Source organism: Macaca thibetana, chromosome 11 (assembly GCF_024542745.1).
Source record: "Macaca thibetana thibetana isolate TM-01 chromosome 11, ASM2454274v1, whole genome shotgun sequence".
In the NCBI taxonomy this organism is placed as follows: Eukaryota; Metazoa; Chordata; class Mammalia; order Primates; family Cercopithecidae; genus Macaca; species Macaca thibetana.
Genome location: NC_065588.1, coordinates 12,297,130 through 12,321,836, shown reverse-complemented (window position 1 = coordinate 12,321,836; position 24,707 = coordinate 12,297,130). Strand labels below are relative to the sequence as shown.

The window sequence follows — 24,707 nt, the reverse complement described above, 5'->3', positions numbered from 1 at the left end:
GGCTTGACTATTTATGTTTTATATTCCTGAGAAGGACAAAATTCTCCTGGATTTAGGTGATGTCTGTGAAATGTATACAGATATTTTAATGAAGATTTTAAAAATGGCATTAGACTTTGAAGTTGTTGTAATCTCTCAGAAGTCATTCTTGGCCGAGCATGGTGGCTCACACCTGTAATCCCAGCACTTTGGGAGGCCAAGGTGGGTAGATCTTGAGGTCAGGAGTTCGAGACCAGCCTGGCCAACATGGTGAAACTTTGTCTCTACTAAAAATACAAAAATTAGCTGGGCATGGTGGTGGGCGCCTGTAATCCCAGCTACTCAGAAGGCTGAGGCAGGAGAATCGCTTGAACCCAGGAGGTGGAGGCTGCAGTGAGCCGAGATCGCGCCACTGCGTTAGTTCATTTTCATACTGTTGATAAAGACATATTGGAAACTGGGAACAAAAAGAGGTTTAATTGGACTTAACAGTTCCACATGGCTGGGGAGGCCTCAGAATTGTGGTGGGAGGCAAAAGGCACTTATTTCCTGGCAGCGGCAAGAGACAAATGAGAAAGAAGCAAAAGTGGAAACCCCTTTAGATCTCGTGCGACTTATTCACTATTATGAGAATAGCACAGGAAAGACTGGCCCCCATGATTCAGTTACCTCCCCCTGGGTCCCTCTCACAACACATGGGAATTGTGGGAGTACTATTCGAGATTTGGGTGGGGACACAGCCAAACCATATCATAAAGCATCTATTATTATTAGTTTTTGTAATTTTTACCTGCTCTCTTTCCATGCCGTCATCACATACACAAAAAACAAAATGATATCTGCAATCCATGAAGGTTCAATGCCTGTTAATACCAAGTTTATTACTGCTACTACTGGTAATAAATAATTATTTTAAATTTATGGCTGGGCACAGTGGCTCTGCCTGTAATCCCAGCAGTTTGGGAGAGAGGCCGAGGTGGGAGGATTGCTTGAGCCCAGGAGTTCGAGACCAGCCTGGGCAACATGGCGAGACCCCATCTCTATTAATTTTTTATAAATAATTTTTAAATTATTAAAAACATATTAAAATTTACATTTATATAGTGCCTTACAGTTTTTAAAGTATTTTCATATACGTTGTAAAATTCTCATAGTAACTCAGTGAGAGGGACAAGATGGCTATGACTTTTATTTTACTGCTGAGTAAACTTTGGCCTAGTGAGGCTCAGTGACTTACTTCAGATCAAATGAGAAGGCTGAGACCAAAATCAACCTTCTTTTTTTTTTTTTCTCTTGAGATGGGTCTTGCCCTGTCATGTGTAAAATCAGTCTAGAAGTTTCTGCCTTAATTTATATAAGCCCAGGCTTCCTGCCATCTTCCAGACAGACTAGGTTAAGGGTTATTCACTTGGTAGACCAGGAGAATTTTGTGTATTTTTATCAAATACCTCATGGAAATGAAGTGTTCTGTGGTATCTCTGTGGACAGGATGGAGAAATATAGGGTAGGTGGCTATGTCATTCATTAGGTAAGTTCGTAACTGATTTGGTAACCAGGGAGCTGATTAGTGTTACTCTGAAGAGAGTTTTTGAGGGCATGCCAAAGAATTTTGTCCTCAGCCTTAGCTCTTCAATATCTGTGTCTGTTTTGTATGAAATACATACAACAGGCTGATCAAATCATTGATGATAGAGGATATAGGGTAACTAGATTTCAGATTTTCTCTTTTCTTCCTTTTAAGCTCCTACCACTTTCCTGCTCTTCAGTCAGAAGAGTGCCATCAACCGCATGGTGATTGATGAACAACAGAGCCCCGACATCATCCTTCCCATCCACAGCCTTCGGAATGTCCGGGCCATTGACTATGACCCTCTGGACAAGCAACTCTATTGGATTGACTCACGACAAAACATGATCCGAAAGGCACAAGAAGATGGCAGCCAGGTAATTGAGAGCGTGGTTCAAAATTCATTTCTCCTGACTAATAATTGGACTCACCAACCATTCTGTTTCACTTAAGTCTTGACTCTGCTTAAGTGTGTTTGTATGTGTTTATGAAACTGAAAATCTGAACCTAGTAACTTATTTTTTCCTTCTGACGATATTTTGAGTAAGCAATTGTTTGATGATGATATTATGATGAAAATTGTTAGGCTTACTTAAGCTGTTATTTCGGTAATGGCTTTGTGACTGCCACCTACATTTCTTTATGAAGCCTTTTTCCTTACATTTCTCTTTGTATAGAGTATTAGAAGCCTTGAAATAGGCCTTGGTTCTGATTCCAGCTCTATCCCTCACTTAGAATTCTTACGAACTTTTTTAGCTGAAAAGAATGCAAAGCACATAGCTCTTATGTGTTATTTAACAGGAACTCTACAGTTACATTACTAATTATTATTTAAAAGGTTCAGAGGATATGGAACATGTAACACAATCTCAGTAAGGTTAAAAACATCTAACATGTTATTAATCCAATGGGTTTTTTTGGTCATAATTATTCGGTGACTGTGGGATGGGAATGAGGATATTATCAATAAATCTTACCCATTTACATGCCAATTATGGATTTACATATCACTCTTGATACTTCTTTGCTTTCTTTCTGTGGCCAAGCCCTGTTAGACTGGGATTATAATACTATAAATAATTACTTGTTGTCATCCTTATAGCAGTGATAGTAAGTTATATCTTGAATTTATTAAAATTTAGGGAGGTTAGAGTACCGTTTTTCACTATGTCTCATCTTACAATAAAGAGCAAGGAGGTGATATATTTAGGGCTACTGAGAGATCATTAGGGTATAGTAATAGCTGTATATTCCAGATACACTTTCTGCCATATAGGCCAGGACTGATGGGCTGATAACTAATAGATAGAAATTAAGGAATATGTTACTTCAGAGATACCCAGTAAGATATAGTTCAGATGTCACAAATGGACAAAGCCTATCTTTTTGCTTTACTTTATTTTTAAAAAATTACATGTGTAGACTGGAGGATCAGAAAAGAAGATGATAGATTTGATTTGTAGCCTTTACTAGTTGCTCTTATCTCTAAAGCAGGGTTTCTCAAGCACTGTGGTCATTTTGGGCTGGATAATTGTTGTTGTGGGGGTCTGCTCTGAATATTGTAGGATGTTTAACAGCATCCCTGGCCTCTGCTCGCTAGATATCAGTTATATTCCCACAGTTGTGACAGTAAAAAATGTCTTCATACATTGCCAAATGCCCATGGCGGGGCAATATTGCCTCTAGTTGCAATCGGTTGCTTTAGAGATATTTCTAGGGTGTGGTTTTAGCCACAGTTGTCTCCAGTTTAGAGAAGACAGTTGCCACCTTTTCACTCCCATCTCCTAATCAAGGCATTATCAGGTTCTTGGAGCAACTAATCTGACCTGAGCTCTTTTTTCAGCAGCAGGATAACCCAAGGAACATTGGAGATGTGTATTAACAAAGAAGCACATTACCCATAAAGAAAGGTATCAGTAAGAAATACTCCTTAAGACTTGAGAGAGCCTTCTCAGCTGTGTGCCCATGTAGGTGTAAGCATTGTGAGTGATTGCCTCAGGGTTATCTGCCCCTGGAGTTTAATTTTCTGTGTATTTCTTTTTTCCCGTAGGGCTTTACTGTGGTTGTGAGCTCGGTTCCAAGTCAGAACCTGGAGATACAACCCTATGATCTCAGCATTGATATTTACAGCCGCTACATCTACTGGACTTGTGAGGCTACCAATGTCATTAATGTGACGAGATTAGATGGGAGATCAATTGGTGTGGTGCTAAAAGGCGAGCAGGACAGACCTCGAGCCATTGTGGTAAACCCAGAGAAAGGGTATGTTACTAAAGTGGCGTTCAGATACTGTGGCTTCTGAGACCCTCCTCACCCTTCTTTTTCAGCCTGTTATTTATTTACCTTTAAATGTCCTGTGCTCCAGCAAACCACTCAATATTCTCTATCCATTTGTCTCTGCATTATCTTAACAGTTGTCTTATACTTTCTCTGATTTCACTGCCCAGACTTTCTGTCCTGAGCCACTGTTGCTTTTTAATTCTAAATCTTTAACCATACCTCCAGGACCATTTCAACTGCCACGTGCTCCAGGAAGTTTTCCTTGATCTACCTCATCGCAGTCAGATGTGATTTTTTTCCCCCTCCTGAATATTTAACACTCTGTATCTATGCCTCTCTAAGTTATACTTAGTCCTTTCCAATTTACCTTACATTTAATTATTTTTTAGTCTTGTATTTACCACTAGTTTTCTTTATGATGAGAACTAATATGCTTTCTTTCATTTAATAAATACTCAGTACACAGTTGTATCTGAGTCAATGATAAGGTATTCAGCAAGGAAAGTAGCTTACTTCAAAAAAGAAAAGGATGAAATCTATAAGTTAAATATAAGAAGTGATTTATATATAACTTCTTTTTAGTTATTAAATAGATTAATTAGAAAGAATTTAAACTTTTGTGTTCAGGTCTCTAGTTACTGATCTTTAATTTATTGTATTATTCTGAAAACATATGTGTGCCTATGTCTAACACTATTCTGTTAATCTGTGAAAGTTTCCTAATAACTTCTGTGTACCTTTATTGCTACTATTAAAAGTAGTAAAATATCCCATTACCTTTTAAAAATGTAAATATATAAATATATGTATATATTTTTATAAAAGAGGATTTATATACGTATACATACATATATATTTGGATACAAAGTTTGGCTCTATCAGCCAGGCTGGAGTGCGGTGACACAATCTCAGCTCACTGCAACCTCTGCCTCCTGGGCTCAAGTGATCCTGCCACCTCAGCCTTCCGAGTAGCTGGGACTATAGGCACATGCCACGATGCCTGATTAATTTTTGGGGTATAGTATTTTGCCGTGTTGCCCAAGCTGGTCTCTAACTCATAAGCTTAAGCAATCCCCCTGCCTCGGCCTCCCAAAGTGCTGAGATTACAGGCATGAGCCACTGTACCTGGTCAAAAAATACATATTTTAAAACATTGAAAACCAGTATTTAAAAATATTCTGCCTCCATTTGTCTTAATAAGAATATTCTCATTTTATGTGGTTTCTTACTCCAGTAACTTTTTTTTTCCTCCTTTCCCTCTAGGTATATGTATTTTACCAATCTTCAGGAAAGGTCTCCTAAAATTGAACGGGCTGCTTTGGATGGGACCGAACGGGAGGTCCTCTTTTTCAGTGGCTTAAGTAAACCAATTGCTTTAGCTCTTGATAGCAGGCTGGGCAAGCTCTTTTGGGCTGATTCAGACCTCCGGCGAATTGAAAGCAGTGATCTCTCAGGTACCCAAGAAATATGTTTCCTTATTTTAATTTGAGTTTTTAAGATGATTCATCTATTGTGTTTTTCTTGCATCGTATTGTTTTTGGCGCATTTCTTGGCAATTTTATTCATTAAATGTAGTCAGCATCAAGTTGGTTGGTGAAGAGCTTTTTCTTCAACCGTCAACATGATTACTCCTCTGTTATGTAACTACCTGCCAGTTTTCTTGATCTTGGTTCTGTAAATAATATTTTTCTAATGCATCCTTTCCGAACTCTTCTGCTCTAGTTTATGTTCTTGTCATTTCGGGCCAAATTCTAGCCTCTGGTTGATCTCCCTGCCAATTTTTCTCCATGAAAGTTTACACATGGCTCCTAAATTTTCTGAAGCATGGTTTCAGTGTCACTGCTTTACTTAAAAAAAATCTTCAGGTAGTTTCATAACCTGTAGGAAAAAGGTCTAATTGTGCTCTTAAGTTGGTATAAGTTAGTATTCACCTTTCACAACCTCATCGTGGCCTTTACCTTTCTGATATTTTAACCAAATTAAATCATTTGTTGGTTTTAAGATATACTTTTACTTATACATTTCTCTGCAGTCTTATGTCTGTAATTATAGTTAACCTCCTCTGTCCCCAATTTCTGATGTCCATATGCTCTGTGTTGGCCTCACTAGTGATCAGGTAAATGAAATTAAAATATTATACTATTTGTGTCTGTCAGCATGGCAAAAAGAAGTTAACGTTGATTATTGCCTAGCATTGGCCAGTATGATAGAAAATGACATGCCCTTATGTGCTTTGGTGGAAGTGGAAATTGAGAGAGCCTTTTTAGAGGACAATTTGCCAGTAATAATCAAAATTTAAAATATGTATTCCCTTTGATCTGGTGATTTCCTTTGTAGATAGCTGTTTTAGAGAAGTACTGATCTAAGTGTACAAGGGTATTTGCTGAGCATTATTTGTGATAGTCCTTCATGGAGAAATACATTCTATTATATCAGTATATGGAATATTACATTCATTCAAAAGAATAAGGTAGATCTATGTGTACTGACATGATTTTTAAAAATTAAATTTCATAAAAATGCTTAAGATCTAGTTTTGTTTAAAACTTAAAACCGTATAGTAGATACACTGTATATACACATATATGTATACATACTGTTAAGAAATGTGGGAACTCAGGCCAGGCGTGCTGGCTCATGCCTGTAATCTCAGCACTTTGAGAGGCCGGAGCGGGTGGATCACCTGAGGTCAGGAGTTCGAGAGCAACCTGGCCAACATGGCAAAATGCTGTCTGTACTAAAAATACAGAAGTTAGCCAGGCATGGTGCTGGGCACCTGTAATCTCAGCTACTCAGGATGCTGAGGCAGGAGAATTGCTTGAACCCGGGAGGCGGCGGTTGCAGTGAGCCAAGATCACGCCATTGCACTCCAGCCTGGGTTATGGAATGAGACTCTGTCTCAAAAAAGAGAAAAAGAAATGTGGGAACTTCAGATCTCAGGTTCTTCAACAAAGAGAAAGAAAGAAAGAAAGGGAGGGAGGGAGAGGAAAGAAGAGAGGGGAGAAGAAAGAAATAGGCATATATGTCAGTATTTTCCTCAAGAAATAAGCAAACAAATCTCAAGTCTGGAGCATTAGCATTCTAAAACGTTAAGACTACTTACTCCTGTAATGTACATTTTTGTATGTTTGAATACATTTTTAATTATTTTAATTTTTTTTTCGCTTTTTTTTTTAATGTTGTCTTCAGGTTCAGATGCCTCCATTCCATTATGTATTCTCTGATTCTAGACAGTTATGCACACACTTATGCATGTATAGTTACATGCCTGGTGTAGTATATTCTTTCCCTCATCTTATCTCCTCTGTTTCATACGTCACCTCTAGTTTTTTTTTCTGGGTTCCTAATGCATTTATGTCTTTTGAACGATTTTTCCCCCCGAAATTCACCATCTGTTGCAATCTGAATGTATTAGGTTGGTGCAAAAGTAATTGCAGTTTTTTTTTTTTTTTTTTAATACTTTAAGTTCTAGGGTACATATGCACAACGTGCAGGTTTGTTACATATGTATACATGTGCCATGTTGGTTTGCTGCACCCATTAACTTGTAATTTACATTAGGTATTTCTCCTAATGCTATCCCTCTCCCAGCCACCCACCCCTCAACAGGCCCCGGTGTGTGATGTTCCCCGCCCTGTGTCCAAGTGATCTCATTGTTCAATTCCCACTTCTGAGTGAGAACATGCAGTGTTTGGTTTTCTGTCCTTGTGATAGTTTACTGAGAATGATGGTTTCCAGCTTCATCCATTTCCCTGCAAAGGACACGAACTTTTTTATGGCTGCATAGTGTTTTATGGATATCACCTCTAATTTGTACATTAGTTACTTATGTCAATATTTTTAACCCTTTTTTGTTTTTATTTTTGTTTGAAACAGGGTTTTTCCCTGTCGCCCAGGCTGGAGTACAGTGGTGTGATCATAGCTTGCTGCAGCCTCAAACTCCTCAGCTCAAGCAATCCGCCTGCCTCTGCTTCCTGAATAGCTAGAACTATGGGCACACACCACCACACTGGGCTAATTTTATTTTTGTAGAGATGGGTGTCTTGCTGGGTTGCTCAGGCTAGTCTCAAACTCCTTGGCTCAAGTGATCCCCCTGCCTTGGCCTCCCAAAGTTCTGGGATTACAGGCGTGAGCCACCATGCCTGGCAGGCGGGTCTGTGATAAAGCTTTTCATGAAAATGTTTCATTCATTACGATTAATTTTGTCCCACTGCTGCAGCGAGCCATGATCATGATTACACCACTGCACTCCATCCTGGCCAATAAAGCCGAGATCCTGTCTCAAAGATAACCAAAAACTGGTAACTTGAAAGTTTATTGATGTATAGGAGTTCCTTATACATTCTGGATATGAATCCTTTGTCAAGATATATACTGCGTAAATCTCCCAGTTTGTGATTTACCTTTTTTATTCTCCCAGTGGTATCTTTAGATGAAAAGAAAGGTCTTGATTTTAATGTGGTACAGTTTATTAATTTTCTTTTTATGGTTAATGCCTTTTATGTTGTTTAAGAAATCTTCATGGGAGTTGAGGGATGAGAAATTACTTAATGTGTACAATGTACACTATGGTTTTACACTAAAAGCTCACATTTCACACTTGTACACATCATAGATACATAGCACATATCTATGTAAAAAAACTTGATTTGTACTACATAAATGTATAGAAATAAGAAAAAGAAATATTTGTCTTCTGCAAAGGTACTAAAAGATACTTTTTTTTCCCTAAAATTTATTCATTTAACTTTTCTTACTGAGATCTATAATCTATCTGGAATTGATTTTGGTGTGTAGTGTGAGGCAGGGTTTAAAATGCAGTTTTTTTCCACATTACTATTTGATTCAGCATCATTTATTGAAAAGACTGTCCTTTCCCTACTACTCTGTAGTATCACCTTGATCATAAATGAGGTGACTGTATTTGTGTGAGTTTGTTTCTAGACTCTGATGTTCCCTTGGTCACTTTGCCTTTACTTATATGATATTATACTGTCAATTATTATAACTCTAATAGATTCATCTATGTCTTTAGTGTTTTTTTCAGGATTAACTTGGCTATTGTTAACTCCTACAATTTCCATGTACATTGTAGAATCAGCTTGTGAGTTTCCCCTTCCAAAAAAAAAAAAAAAAAGTACTAAGATGTTCATTGGGTTTGCATTAAATTGATAGTTTAGAGAGAATTATTATCTTTCTAATATTAATCTTCTAAACCATGAACGTGGTAAGTCTCCCCGTTTGTTTAGATCTTTAATGTCTCTTAATGTTTTATAGTTTTCAGCATAGAGGTCTTGCCTATCTTTCATTAGAGTTATTATTCCTTCTTATTTGGTGCTTTTGGTAAAGCATGTGGTAAAGACTACATGCTTTGGTAGTGGTAAAGACTATTCTAAACAATATTTTATTTTCTAATTGTGCCTGGAATATGGAAATACAGTTTCTCTTTTTCTCCTTCTAGCATATTGAGCTTGTACCACAGGATCTTGCTAAGTATACTTATCTTTAGGATTTTTTTATGTTACAGAATCATGTCTCTTCAAATAATGAGAGTTGTGATTTTTTCTTTCCTTATACTGGCTGGGGCTCCCCAGTACAGGGTTGAAATAGGATGATAATAGAATCCTTTTTTTTGTTTTGTTTTTTTCTTGGTCTTGGAGAAGCATTCAGTACTTTTGTGATTAAGTATTCTTTGCTAAGGCTTTTCTGTAGATAACCTTTGTCAGATTAAACTTTCCCCGGTTTACTGGGATAAATAAAATCTAGCGTCATATATTATTCTTTTTATTTATTGCTGGATTTGATTTGCTAATGTTTTAAGGTTTTTTTTCTAATCTACACTCGTGAGAAGGATTACCTTATAATTTTCTTTTCTTGTCAGGTATTTGTTGGTGTTTTGCCATCAAGGCTTTGTTGGCCACATAAAAAGAAATGTTTCTTCTTTTTCTATTATCTGAAAAAGGTTACTGTCAAGTTGATTTTTTTTCTTATGTATTCACAGATAATTATGCTTTTATCCTGGGACCTTTTTCTGTGTCATATTTGTAGCCACCCACATAGCCTTTTATAGCGAATTGCATCCAATGCATGCTTAGTTTGTTGAATAAATAAGCATACCTTTTCCTTGTTGGTTCCAGTAGCTTACTTATTTTTCACCAGCATCGAAGTAGATCAGGTCCTTACCCCACTGTCTGGGGGCCTGCAGTGACATATTGCCTTCCTTTTTTACCCAGTTGTCTACCTCACACCATCCTTTCATTACCACCAGCTAATCTTTAAAAATCATTCTTTTTTATTGTTTAAAATTAATTTTTTCATTAAAGTAATACATGTAAATATTATGGATATCAAACTGTTCTACCTGGCTTATAACAAAAAACAATTCTGCTGCTCTACTCTGCTGCTCTCAGCTCCCATGCTTAGAAGCATTCACATCTACTTTCACTTATTTTAAAATAAACTTGCTTACAAATGCTATTTCTTGATTTTTCAGTTTTAGATATTAAACATTGACTTCCTTTGGAAGATAAAGATTTTGCTATCTTAGACCATATGTCCCCAAAATACACATGTGAATTTTCCTTCCATCCTCCCAGCATAGTTATGAACTTTCCAGAATTCAAGGCACAAGTTTGCAGATAGAAAGGACCCACCTGTAACTAGTGCCATAATTTTTTAAGTGCAGACTTAATTATTTATTATTTATGGCTATGAGCATATTACTATTAGGTACATTTCTTTCTAAAACTTTTCCCCCCTGCAGTTAATACTTGTGTAACGTAAATATTGTTTCAATAAATGCACATACATCAAGCAGTCCATCTATTTGTCTTCATAATTAAAATCACATCTCTGGGATTTCTTCATCATCTTGCTCCAGTCTGGATTTGCTTGATTTCTAGGCTAACTTCATTTCTCCATTGTCGTGGGAGTGTACTTACCAGTCTCCTTGGTGCTGAACCTGCTATTTCCTGGACTCCATTTCTTCTGGTTTTCTTAGTAGAGACCATTTTCTAGCAGCTTCTTGAAAGGGGCTCATCATAAAAAGTTAGAATTCTTGATCTTGTTTGCATTTTTTTTCCTCCTCACACTTAGTTGATAATTTGCTTTCATGTTTTGTAGCTGTTTTCTCTCAGAATTTTGAAAATAGAACTCCATTATCTTTGAGCATCTTGTGTCATTGGGAAGTTTGATGTGACTGTAATTTCACTCTTTGTATGCCATCCTTTTCCTTTTTCCTTCAGAAGCTTTTAAAATGTTCTATCCCCTCAATATCCTAGAATTTGATAATGTGCCTTTGTTTGATTCCTCCCTTCTTTCCTTTTTTCTTTCTCTCCCCTCTCCCTCCCCCAGCCCTTTCCTCTTCCTCTTTCTCATCTTTCCCTTCCTTTCCCCTTCTCCTTCCCCTTCTTTCCCTTCTTCTTCCTTTCTAGTCCTTTTCCCCTTGATCTTGGGGGAAGCATTCAATACTTTATGATTAAGTATTCTTTGCTAAGGTTTTTCTGTAGGTAACCTTTGTCAAATTAAGGAATTTACCTTCTTTTCTCAGTTTGTTGGAATAAATAAAATTTAGCATGATACATTCTTTTTATTTATTGCTGGATTTGATATGCTAATGTTTTGTTTTAAGATTTTTTTTAACTGGCCGAGTACAGTGGCTCATGCCTGTAATCCCAGCACTTTCGGAGGCTGAGGTGGGCAGATCATGAGGTCAGGAGTTCAAGACCAGCCTGGCCAACATGGTGAAACCCCATATCTACTAAAAATACAAAAATTAGCCAGGCGTGGTGACGGGTGCTTGTAATCCCAGCTACTGAGGAGGCTCAGGCAGGAGAATCGCTTGAAACTGGAAGGCAGAGGTTGCAGTGAGGCGAGATTGAGCCACTGCACTCCAGCCTGAGCGAAAGAGCGAAACTCCGTCTCAAAAAAAAAAAAAAGAGAGATTTTAAAAATCTATGCTCATGCTTTCCCTTCCCCTTCCCTTCCTTCTCATTGAACTAGTTACTAGGTTGATCCTTTCTGTCTAGAAATCTACACCTTAAATTCTGAAATGTTTTCTTGTGTTGTTTCTTTGATAATTTGTTTTTCATTTTCCTATTTTGGAGCTTTTTATTTTTATGCTGGACCTTCTTGACTATAGCTGTGTTTTTCTCACCTATTATCCATCTCTTTGTGTTTTTGTTATACTTTCTGAGGAGAGCTTCTCAAATTTGTCTCCCAACTCTCTTGTTGCATTTTTCTTTGAAATTTTTGGATATCATGTTTTTAATTTCCAAGGGCTCTTTTTGTTCTCCGAATGCTCTGCCCCTCTAAAGACAGCCTATTTAGTTTTTTTTTTTTTTTAATTATTGGTATTTATTTTTTTTCTTCTGCTTTTATGTCTTTTTCTCCAAGTTCCTTTGTTGTGTTTGTCTTGGGCTTCAAATTTAAAGATAGAGGTTTTCTTTAAATATTTGGTGATCCTTAGCTGTTTGTATTTAGTATGAGGCTTTAAAAATACTGAGAACATTGCTGTGTAACTTCTTACACGTATTTTCAATTAATACTGCTCTTTCAGCCCCAGCCACATAACTCCTACCTTTGTTCCATTCTGGTACTTCCACTTTCTGAGCTAATTGATTTCATTGTTAGCTTCACCGGCTGTAGGCATTTAGCTTTCTCTGGGCTACTGTGTCATTATCCCTGGTCTGTCTATTCTCCAGCTTCCAAAATTTGTATCCCTTTCCTGCTCTCTTCTGTTATTCTGACTTCTTTGTCCTTATGGGTTTAAAAATTATTTTCTTTTTGTTTCTTTCTTTATCTTTATTTATTTATTTTTTTTCTGAGACAGGGTCTCGCTCTGTCGCCCAGGCTGCAGTGCAGTGGTGTGATCTTGGCTCACTATAGCCTTGACCTCCCTGGCTCAAGGAATTCTCCCACCTCAGCCTCCTGAGTACCTGGACTGCAGGTGCATGCTACCATGCCTGGCTAATTTTTGTATTTTTTGTAGAGATGGCGTTTTGCCATGTTGCTCAGGCTGATCTCGATCTCCTAGGCTCACGTGATCCTCCTGCCTCAGCCTCCCAGATTGCTGAGATTACAGGTGTGTGCCACTGCACGTGGCCTAAAATTTTTTAAATCACCATATTAGTAGAGTTTTAGGAGGGAATATATAAGTAAACTTGTGCTTAGCCTACCATCTGAATGTTGGCTTACTCAGTGCCTTCCCATCTGGAATATCTCCTCACTTTTCTTTATTTATGCATTATGCTTATCTCTTTCCTGGAACTTCCCTTGATATTTCCAAAATATCAGCTAATGTCTTTCTTTGACTGAACTCATGACTTATGAACCATGAAAACTTTCCATGAATATTTGAAGGACTGTTACAAAAAAGACAGAAGGAATGAGTGTATTTTTTCTTTTTGAGTGAGGGAGAAACTATGAATAAAGCAGGGAGGGTATGAACACAGATTTTAGCCCACTGTATAAAAGAACTTTCTCACTGTCCAACAATAGCAGAAGTTGCCTCCTCAGAGTCTAGATGGCCCGATATCTGAGATGATTGGAAATAATTCTTACCTTGGGGTGAGTCAGTCACTTTTTCTAACTGTGTTCTGAGAAGCCAGGTGGGGTGAGAATGAAGCTGTTCTTCATAGACACCTCAGGTATACTCAGAACTCTGGGTTCACCACCACTGCTTCTCCAGAGAAGTGCCATTTTTATCTGTTGTATATATAAATTAGGGTTTTTCAAACTGCCGTTCTAAGTTCTTTTCTACATTTCTATGAACTAGAATATTTACCACATATTGGGTACTACCTTGCTCTTGATTGCATATTAATATCTAGTTTATTAGCTGTTTTCTAGTGTATGTATGTCTTAGCATGATTTTTAAGTTTTGTGGTAGAGAGCTTGTTATTTTTTCTTTTCTATACTTGTAGAATCTAACTGGTAGTCAGTAAATAATTACCAAAAGTATTACTTGACCCACATGAGTCATTTCTGTTGAATTTTCTCCTTTTCCAAGGTGCTAACCGGATAGTATTAGAAGACTCCAACATTTTGCAGCCTGTGGGACTTACTGTGTTTGAAAACTGGCTCTATTGGATTGATAAACAGCAGCAAATGATTGAAAAAATTGATATGACAGGTCGAGAGGGTAGAACCAAAGTCCAAGCTCGAATTGCCCAGCTTAGTGACATTCATGCAGTAAAGGAGCTGAACCTTCAAGAATACAGTAAGTGTTCATGGGATAAAGCTAATTGGAAGAATCGTGTTATAATAAATTAATATGTACTTCTGTGTATTTTTAAACTCTGTTTCCTTTAAGACTTTCATGCACTTTCAGTTTTGACATTTTTTTTGAACTCTTCATGTTTGTGTGTGTGTGTTCTTTTTTTTTGGGAGACAAAGTCTCGCTCTGTCGCCCAGGCTGGAGTACAGTGTCACGATCTTGGCTCACTGCAGCCTCTGCCTCCCGTGTTCAAGCGATTCTCATGCCTCAGCCTCCAGAGTAGCTGGGATTACAGGTGCATGCCACTATGCCTGGCTAATTTTTTTTTTTTTTTTAGTAGAAGCAGGGTTTCACCATGTTGTCCAGGCTGGTCTCGAACTCCTGACCTCAAGTGATCCTCCCACCTTGACCTCCCAAAGTGCTGGGATTACAGGTGTGATCCACCGCACCCAGCCTCTTCATGCTTTTAAAGCCTTATGTCAACCTTATCCAGGAACTTTTCAAAATTAAACATGATCTCATAAACCAGAAACGGGGGAAAGGCATGGGTCTTGCTCGTTAAAAAAGAATATTTCCTGGTACAACAGTGACTACTTATCATGCCTTGTTTTTCTCTCCTTCAATTGCTTTGAGAATACTGAGAACATACAGCATCTATTTCTTTTCTTCCCTCTCTATACTTCCCCCATAGCTTGAAGAAAAGTAAAAATTATATAATGATGAATATAGTTATAATGGGTTAACCTTATTCTTAAGCAAAACAAACTAAAAATTAGTGTGTAAACATAGAGAAGACTCTGTTTAATCAGTAAGTGCTTGGTTTTTCCCCCCCTTTTGGATAAATATTTCAATTCCCAGCTTAGAAAAATAGCCATCTCCATGAGCCCCAGGAAGAAAGAAAAGTAGCCAGAAATATTTTCTTATTTTTTTTTTGAAAATGACTAGTCATCTTGCCCTAGTTCTTAATTCATATCTGTCATCAAAATTACCCTAATAATAGAGAGGAATAAATGAGTTTATATATGTAAAATGTTGTTTAAAAAGTGCCCTCCTAGCAATCACTACTGTCGATCTTACATGATGGTACCAGGAATGCCAATGTTAAATTGAGTACGAGAGAGAGAATTATCGAAATTCTGTAACTTCTCAGCTCAGTGCTTTTAAATTGAATTTAAGCATGAAAGGAGAATGAGGAAACAGGAGTACCCCTGTACAAGTGTTCATTATGTTGGTACAGTTCCTGAATTTAGAAGTAAAGTTACAAGTATTTGAGAATTAGAAAGTTAAAAATTGTTGTCATTTTATGGTATGACTTGTAGCTCAGGCTGAACATTTAATAGAAATATCATAATGATATCATACCTAAGTTATTTATTCAGTCGATATATGAATATTTCATTACAGAAAATCTCAAGGTTTTCAGAATTTCAAGGGAGAGGTTTTATTTAATAACTCTAATATGATTGTATATTAGGTAAATCATTTTTTCAAATTTTTAGTATTAAAGAGAATGGGATTTTTATCAAAATGTCATGGAATTAAAGGTTGAGAAACACTGCTGCATAGGCTGTATATTCTATATAATGTGTGATGTCTGTTTTAGACAGTATGCTCATTTGTAGGTAGCTGACTCCCTCAGTCTCATCAACACAAACTGAAGCAGGACCAATGTTATTGTGGAAGAGAGTCAAATAATAAATGGTGGCTTATATTAGATGTTCATATTTTGTGATGACAGATGTCAGGTTGCTTTTAACACAGGCTAAATAGAAAATTCCAAACAATGATTCTTTAAAAATACAACTTGTGAAACAGACTTTGAAAAGTTGCCTAGTGGTTTCTTTAGTTGACCAAATAATTTTGTTTCTGAATTGTTCCGTTACATGTGCCTTTTAAGTTTTTTTCTTCTAATAACTCTTTAATTCTCAATGGATTCCTCATTAAGATACACTTTTTGACTGAAATAGTCTTTTAGAAATGTGGATTTTCTGAGTTAAAAATCTTAATATAGGAGAATTCTTATATTTTAAATAGAATAATACACAAGTTTCAGCATTCTCCCTAGCAATTTTTTGTTGTTGTTGTTGTTGTTTATAGAGATGGAGTCTTGCTCTGCCGCCCAGGCTGGAGTGCAGTGGCACTATCTTGGCTCACTGCAACCTCCGCCTCCTGGATTCAAGCAGTTCTTCTGCCTCAGCCTCCCGAGTAGCTGGGATTACAGGTGCATGCCACCACACCCAGCTAATTTCATTTGTGTTTTAGTAGAGACAGCGTTTCACTGTTGTGCCCAGGCTGGTCTCAAACTCCTGAGCTCAGGCAATCTGCCCGCCTCAGCCTCCCAAAGTGCTAGGATTACAGACGTGAGCCACCGCACCCGGCCTCTCCGTAGCAATTTTTCAGTTTCAGTAAACATTTTTTCATATTCACAAAAATTAACATGAGCTTTACCATTACCTTAAAATATTTTATATATAAATTATAAAGACAGTGGTTAGAAGTAGTTTCTTGTAGGTTGTGTAGAGATTGAGTGAAGAATCATATTGTGTGGAAATAAAAGTCCAAGCTGGACCAGCCTGGCCAGCATGGTGAAATTCCATCTTTACTAAAAATACAAAAATTGGCCAGGCGTGGTGGCGCTTGCCTGCAGTCCCAGCTACTTGGGAGGCTGAAGCAGGAGAATCACTTGAACCTGGGAAGCAGAGTTTGCAGTGAGCCATGATCACACCATTGTACTCCAGCCTGAGCTACAGAGCAAGACTCTGTCTCAAAATAATAATAATAATAAAAGTTAAAAAAAAAAAGTCCAAGCTGATTATACATTTGATTTTCATAAATAGTTTTGACGTGGTTGTCCTTTTCTCTTCTCTCCCGCTTGTCTCCCCCTCCACTCTTCCTCTCCCCATCCTCACCTCTTCTCTTTGCAGGACAGCATCCTTGTGCTCAGGATAATGGTGGCTGTTCACATATTTGTCTTGTAAAGGGAGATGGTACTACAAGGTGTTCTTGCCCCATGCACCTGGTTCTGCTTCAAGATGAGCTATCATGTGGAGGTAAATATGTTGTAATTTTCTTGTGCAACCCTAAATGCAAACATATTCCATATCTTAAGCCTAGACTTCTATGACTAGGCATTGAAGTTGCTCTGTCTACTAACTTGATTGGTTACTTATATTCCATTCATTTGTACTATATTAGGCTTTTCTGTTATTCTTCTCTGCCACCCTGCCCAGCCTCATAATCATCATTTTACTCTGTTTCTTTGACTCTTTTACACTCCACATATAAGTGAGATCATGTACTATTTGTGTTTCTATGCCTAGTTTATTTCACTTAACAGGATGTCTTCCAGGTTCATCTGTGTTGTTGCAAATGACAGGATTTCCTACTTTTTTTTTTTTTTTTTTTTTTTTTTTTTTTGAGGCGGAGTTTTGCTCTGTCTCCCAGGCTGGAGTGCAGTGGCCGGATCTCAGCTCACTGCAAGCTCCGCCTCCCGGGTTTACGCCATTCTCCTGCCTCAGCCTCCCAAGTAGCTGGGACTACAGGCGCCCGCCACCTCGCCCGGCTAGTTTTTTTTGTATTTTTTAGTAGAGACGGGGTTTCACCATGTTAGCCAGGATGGTCTCGATCTCCTGACCTCGTGATCCGCCCGTCTCGGCCTCCCAAAGTGCTGGGATTACAGGCTTGAGCCACCGCGCCCGGCCAGGATTTCCTACTTTTTTTGACTGAATAGTATTTCACTGCGTATATATTATCACACTTTTCAGCCTGTGAATGAGTATGCTTCCTAATACTAAAGTAGCCTCTCCCCTCTCCCAAAAGGTAACAAAATGAATTAATTCTGCCTCCTATAATCTCTCTCCACTAAATTCTAGATTCTCTAAGTTTATGTGTCATTGTTGGGAATGTGTCTGATGGAAAGAATATTCTTTTGTTCAAATCCATCAGCAAATTCCCATTGCTTCTTTATCTAGTAAAAAAATGACTTTTAAAAAGATATCACTGAGTATAGTGATACTGTTGTAGTAAAGTTGGTTTAATCACTCAGCGGGTATAACAAATAGATACATTCCTTTGTTAAATTATAGTATGATGGTATCAGGTGCCGTAATAGTATTCATACCCTTAATTCAGATATCCTCCTTTTGGGGATAATTCTAAGTTAATTCAACTGAAGGAAAAAGACTACATTATACTATTATCTACAGTGGCAGAAATTTTTAACTAATTTCTAATGGTATGAAAAGTATTAAGTAAAATAATTGAGTTATACAGCTATTAAATGTTATAATCATGAAGGTGATGTAAAAATGTTGCTAAAATGACAACTACATAAAATATATATTTCTGTAATAAATATTGAAAGAATATGCATTCAACATATAAAAATTGTTGATCAGGGTGGGATTACAAGTAAATTTATTCTTTGGACTATAAGTTTTTAAAAAAATAAATAATGCATGTATTCAGTAGCAGCTATGGGCACTGTGCCTGCACTGTAGGGGATTTGAAGAGCTTTGAGATGGCATACAGCATAGTCAGGGAAATCAGATGTGTACACAAAGTTAAGCTCTGGTACTTGAAATTTTTTAAAATAGGGATTGCACAATAATATGAATGTACTTAATGTCATTGAGCTATGCACTTTAAAGTGGTTAAATTGGTAAATCTTATGTTTACTTTACCACCCCCCACCCAAAAAAAAAGCATGTGTTTCCCTATCAGGGTGCTAGACTGTTACTTTAAGTGAGGCAAATCCTAGAAAAATTTCTCTTTATGTTAATGATAACATGGATAAAACTGAGTCAAGGATCTCATCTTCCATTTGAAAATATCTTTTAAAGGGCCTTTTTTCTTGCTTGCATATTTAGCAATTATTTTTAATGTACATATTAAAACGAGTTTTGACAGATGTATACAACTGTGTATTAGGCCATTCTTGCATTGCTATAAGAAATACCTGAGTCTGGGTAATTTATAAAGAAAAAGTTTAATTGGCTCAGGGTTCTGCCGGCTGTATTGCTCAGCTTCTGAATAGGCCTCAGGAAACTTTGATGGCTGGGGTGAAGAGTGAGCAGGCAGGTCACATGGCAAAAGAGGGAGCAAGAGAGAGAGTAGGCTAGAGGGAGTGCCACACACTTTTAAACAACCAGGTTCTCCCAAGAATTCATTTACTGTCAGGAGGATAACACCAAGGCATGAGCGATCTACCCCCATGATCCAAACACCACCCACCAGGCCTCACTTCCAATATTGGGGATTACATTTCAACATGAGATTTGTGGGGGACAAATACCCAAACTATATCACACAGTTCGCATGACATGCAGTTCAAAGTAGTGTCCTTTGTTTTATGTTTATTAATTTCTTTCTATCCCCAACCAAATTCAAAGCTCTTTAAGGACATGGATATATTTTATCTACTTTAATTCCCCACACAATATAGATAGTGTAGGGCTGAATACATAATAGACTCTTATTAAATAATCCCTAAAATTCCCCATGTAAAATGTTCACCTGTAATCTGCAATATTCTCTGTTGGAAAGTTACAGGGTTTTCTGACCCATGGTCATATCATAAGTTTATGGGTTCTCTTAGATAATTCACTAACAGACAAGTGTAAATAACTACTGTATAATTTACCTGTCAGTCATTCTTTCAGGTAAAAATGACATTCCATTTTGAGTTGCATTTACAACTCGAAACAAATGCTTTCCCATTAGAAACTGTCATGCTTAGGTTTGCAACATGAGCTTTATGCATAATTGCCATTTGATTGATCAGAACATTAAAGAGGCATACACTTGGGTTGATTTTAATATAATTAATTTTCTATTGATTCATCAATAACATTCTTAAGTGAAGTTGGTCTTTTTGTGTGTTTGTTTAAACTGTGCATGTGTGGCTGTGTATAGTACCGTGATTACTAATAAAATTTGTTGTCATTTCCCTGAGTCTGCTAAGGTACCAAGTTTTATTCACTATTCCTTTTGTAGCATCAGTGCAAACATAGCCAAAAAAAAGCTGTGACATCTTAATGTTATTATAAACATAGTTTTTACCTAGTGGGTCACCTGAAAGAGTTCTCAGGAACCCCTAAGGGTTCATGGACTATCCTTTGAGAACCTTAGAGCTAGAAAACTTTTGAGTGCTAGGCTAACTTTAAAATATTTGGTAATTATGGTGATTATTCCTAGGTTATGTGTGAGATTGTAATGGATTGCAAATATTATAATCCTGTTTGGATTACAATATATGAAAAAACTTTTGCCTTATAGTTTTGCAGGCAAAAGTTTATAGTGAATGTAAAGGAAGTAATGTGAAAACCTTTATTTCTCCTTTGAATAGATGAGATAGTTATAAATCATATTTATTATAAAGTATTTTGTGTATGTTAATTATTAAATGAGCTTCACTCAGGTATGTGTTTGTACTTCTGTGTGACCATGATTGTGTTTTTGTCACTCCCCTCCTCCTTGTTCATTTGAAGAACCTCCAACATGTTCTCCTCAGCAGTTTACTTGTTTCACGGGGGAAATTGACTGTATCCCTGTGGCTTGGCGATGCGATGGGTTTACTGAATGTGAAGACCACAGTGATGAACTCAATTGTCCTGTATGCTCAGAGTCCCAGTTCCAGTGTGCCAGTGGGCAGTGTATTGATGGTGCCCTCCGATGCAATGGGGATGCAAACTGCCAGGACAAATCAGATGAGAAGAACTGTGAAGGTATCCAGAATTCCTCAGTGCCTCAGCATGCAATCCTTTTTTCCCATTCAGTTGTTTAAAATTCAGTATTACTTGGCTTAGTGTCAGTGGGGTTTTTCCGGTACATATGACTGTATCACTTCTGATCATAGTACCATGTTTCATATTATTGTTTTAGTTCATATGCATAAGATTTATACAAATTAATAAGCTTTGAAAATTGAGAAATGAAACTAAAAGATACCAGGCTTTCAGGATATAAAAATAGTCCCTGTTTCCAGTGAGCTCTGAATTAGTGGGTTCATTAATTACACTCTAACGTGTTTTATATTCTTCACTTTCCTTTACTAACCTTTCCCATGGTAAAAACAACCCAGCCAAGTTCTCTAGAATTCTTTAGTGAAAGAGGAGATTTAATGTGAAGAATAGGCCAGTCGCAGTGGCTCACGCCTGTAATCCCAGCACTTTGGGAGACCGAGGCGAGCAGATCACGAGGTCAGGAGATTGAGACCATCCTGGCTAACACGGTGAAACCCCGTCTCTACTAAAAATACAAAAAATTAGCTGGGCGTGGTGGTGGGCGCCTATAGTCCCAGTTGCTTGGGAGTCTGAGGCAGGAGAATGACGTGAACCTGGGAGGCGGAGCTCGCAGAGAACCAAGATCGCGCCACTGTACTCCAGCCTGGGCAACAGAGCAAGACTCCTTCTTAAAATAATAATAATAATAATAATAATAAAAATAGGAAATTTCCTGCTGGATTTTTTTCCCCCACTCTTTTTTTCTCCCTCTCAACCAATGGAACTCCAGAGAATAATACTTAAATTACAGCTAAAAGTCTAATTTGTTTTTCATTTGTATTCAGAAAGCACCTTTTGACTATTGCCAGAGTTTGACTTTACATGATATTAAAAATAAGAAAACTATTTACATTTTTTTTTCCAGTGCTTTGTTTAATTGATCAATTCCGCTGTGCCAATGGTCAGTGCATTGGAAAACACAAGAAGTGTGATCATAATGTGGATTGCAGTGACAAGTCAGATGAACTGGATTGTTGTAAGTAGGACTGAGATCTATAAATTACTCTTAACAGAGAATTTAAACAATTTTTTTCTTATATGTGAAGTTTACTTATCAAGATTTCCTTTCTAAGTAATAAGTATTAATATTAAGCTAATTATTTGTGCGAAGGTTTTTTTGTTTTGCTTTCAGTAATTCTTTAAACATAGCAGTTCTCTTATGCACAGAAATCATCACAGAAACATTTAATAAAGTACTAGAAAAGAATAAATATTATTTTACTATAACCAAAGTTACAAAATTCTCAAATCATTTAGATACATAGAAATCGGCCAGGCATGGTGGCTCACACCTGTAATCCCAGCATTTTGGGAGGCCGAGGTGGGCAGATCACTTGAAGGCAGGAGTTTGAGACCAGACCCTATCTGTACTAAAAATACAAAAATTAGCTGGGCGTGGTGGTGCATGCCTGTAATCCCAGCTACTGGGAGGCTGAAGCAGGAGAACCATTTGAACCCGGGAGGCAGAGGTTGCAGTGAGCCGAGATCACGGCATTGTACTCCAGCCTGGGCCACAGAGCAAGTCTCAGTCTCAAAAAAAAAGAAATCAATTGGTCTGAACTTAGTTTCTGAATGTTAGTCCGTGTTTAACTGTATTCCATTGTTTTCTTGAAGTGTTTCCACCAGTTTCTCGATGGCTGGAAGATTTTAAGAGCTTTCTTAAAATGCATCCTGAAGGCAGGCCAACGTTTACCCCTGGACTTAGGGACCTTTGGCTAAATAGCCTATAGTTTCTTAAAGGTTCATAAAAGGTTCATAACTATTGACAAGTGCCCTAAAACAAAACAGTAGTCCCAACATTTTTAGTACCAGAGACTGGTTTCGTGGAAGACAGTTTTTCCAAGTGGGGATGGATAATGGTGTCAGGATGAAAATGTTCTACCTCAGATCATCAGACATTAGTTAGATTCTCATAAGGAACGTGCAACCTAGATCCCTCACACGCACAGTTCACAACAGGGTTCGCACTCCTATGAGAATCGAATGCTACCACTGATCTGACAGGCAATGGAGCTCAAGCAGTAATGCTTTCTGGCCTGCCGCTCACCTCCTGCTTTGTGGCCCAGTTCCTAACAGGCCGTGGACCAGTACCAGTCCGTGGCCAGGGGCTTGGGGATCCCTGCCTTAACGTATAATGTATCCCAAATTGATAAACTTAATTCTGAATGGAATTCAGCCTAAGCCAGGTCTACCCTGTCAAATATATTTGATAGAATTTAGATAGGATTAATTTAAAAGTTCTTTCACCTGTAATGAGAACTTTAAGCTAGTATTTTTACAAAGTTCAAGTGGAACTACTCAGTAAGACTTAGACTCCATTCATTTATTCAACAAGCATTTACTGCCCTGTTGTAGACACTCTGCTATGTATGCTGAGGATACATGCTACCTGCACCAAGTTTCTCAAAGTCCCCCTATCGTTGAAATAGTAGTAAGAATAGGAATTCTGGAACTAAGCAGAGCTGGATTTGAATCCTACCTCCTTCCTCCAACAGATGATTTGTTCTTTTTAAACTTTAGTTTCCTCACTTTTATTTTTTATTTTATTTATTTTTTGAGACAGGGTCTCACTCCCATCACCCAGGCTGGAGTGCAGTGGCACAGTCATAGCTCACTGCAGCCTCAACCTCCAGGGCTCAGGTGATTCTCCCACATCAGCCTCCCAAGTAGCTGGGACTACAGGTATGCACTGCCACACCTGGCTAATTTTTTGTATTTTTAGTGAGTCGGTATTTTGCCATGTTGTCCAGGCTGGTCTCAAACTCCTGAGCTTAAGCAATCCACCCACTTCGACCTCGCAAAGTGCTGGAATTACAGGTCTTCATCTTCAAAATGAAGAGAATGATGCTTAGCCTGATGCCTGCAAGAAAATTAAATGATTTAACATATATATCATTTAGCCTAAAAAACACATAGCCTGACTCATAGTAGATAAATTGATTATGGAGTGTAAGTGCTGTAATAGAAATCTACACAGGTAGCAGTAGAAATAAGAGAGAAGTCAGCTTTTTAGGGACAAAGATGGACTTGATCAAGGAAAGCATCTTAGAAAAATGATATTTAAGATTGGGTGTTGTGCCGGGTGTGCTGGCTCTCACCTTTTACCCCAGCACTTTGGGAGGCCAAGGTGGGCAGATCACGAGGTCAGGGGTTTGAGATCAGCCTGGCCAACCTTGTGAAACCCCATCTCAACTAAAAATACAAAAATTAGCTGGGCTTGGTGGCGGGCACCTGTAATCCCAGCTACTCAGGAGGCCGAGGCAAGAGAATCGTTTGAACCCAGGAGGTGGAGGTTGCAGTGAGCCGAGATTGTACCATTGTACTCCAGCCTGGGCCACAGGGTGAGACTCCATCTCAAAAAAAAAAAAAAAAGATTGGGTGTTGATCAATGAATAGTGTTCATTATGTAGATAAGTGGAGAAATTGCATTTTTGGCAGAGGGAATATACTGTTCAAAAGCAGAAAGGAGCAAAACAGGCACCTTTGGGAAACTCCATGTAATGGGACTGCCAAAATACAGGCTCTGTTGAGGAGTGTCAGCAAGAGATAACATAGGTAAAGGTACAATCATGGAAGACTATGCTTTTCTTCTAAAGAAAATAGACAATTTTAACAATGGAGAGTGGAGAGTCACTGAAAATTTCAAGAGAAACACTAGCATGGTCAAGCAATACAGAAGCTGTAAAGCCAGTGGGTTGGAGGTGATAAGCTTATAGGCACGGAAATCTGTGAGGTTGGTTGCTTTCAAACTTCTTTTGATCACATCAAGAGGAATACAGAGATGTGAGCTCATGCATTTAAAAAGGTGTCACACAACACTTCAATATTTACCCATATTATATAGAATGCATTCTGACTTTTTCTGTTTCATTTTTTCAAAGCT

General features: G+C 37.8%; 1 protein-coding gene across 1 annotated transcript in view; it reads left to right on the top strand.

Moving 5' to 3' along the window:
• LRP6 (LDL receptor related protein 6) overlaps positions 1-24,707 on the top strand; it is a 153,625-nt gene that overhangs the window by 116,823 nt on the left and 12,095 nt on the right. The window contains exons 13-19 of the mRNA XM_050748223.1: positions 1,721-1,923; positions 3,597-3,808; positions 5,090-5,280; positions 13,836-14,045; positions 16,967-17,092; positions 20,531-20,767; positions 21,690-21,800. Coding sequence (XP_050604180.1) covers positions 1,721-1,923; positions 3,597-3,808; positions 5,090-5,280; positions 13,836-14,045; positions 16,967-17,092; positions 20,531-20,767; positions 21,690-21,800 — 1,290 coding nt within the window. The remainder of the gene's footprint in view (positions 1-1,720; positions 1,924-3,596; positions 3,809-5,089; positions 5,281-13,835; positions 14,046-16,966; positions 17,093-20,530; positions 20,768-21,689; positions 21,801-24,707) is intronic.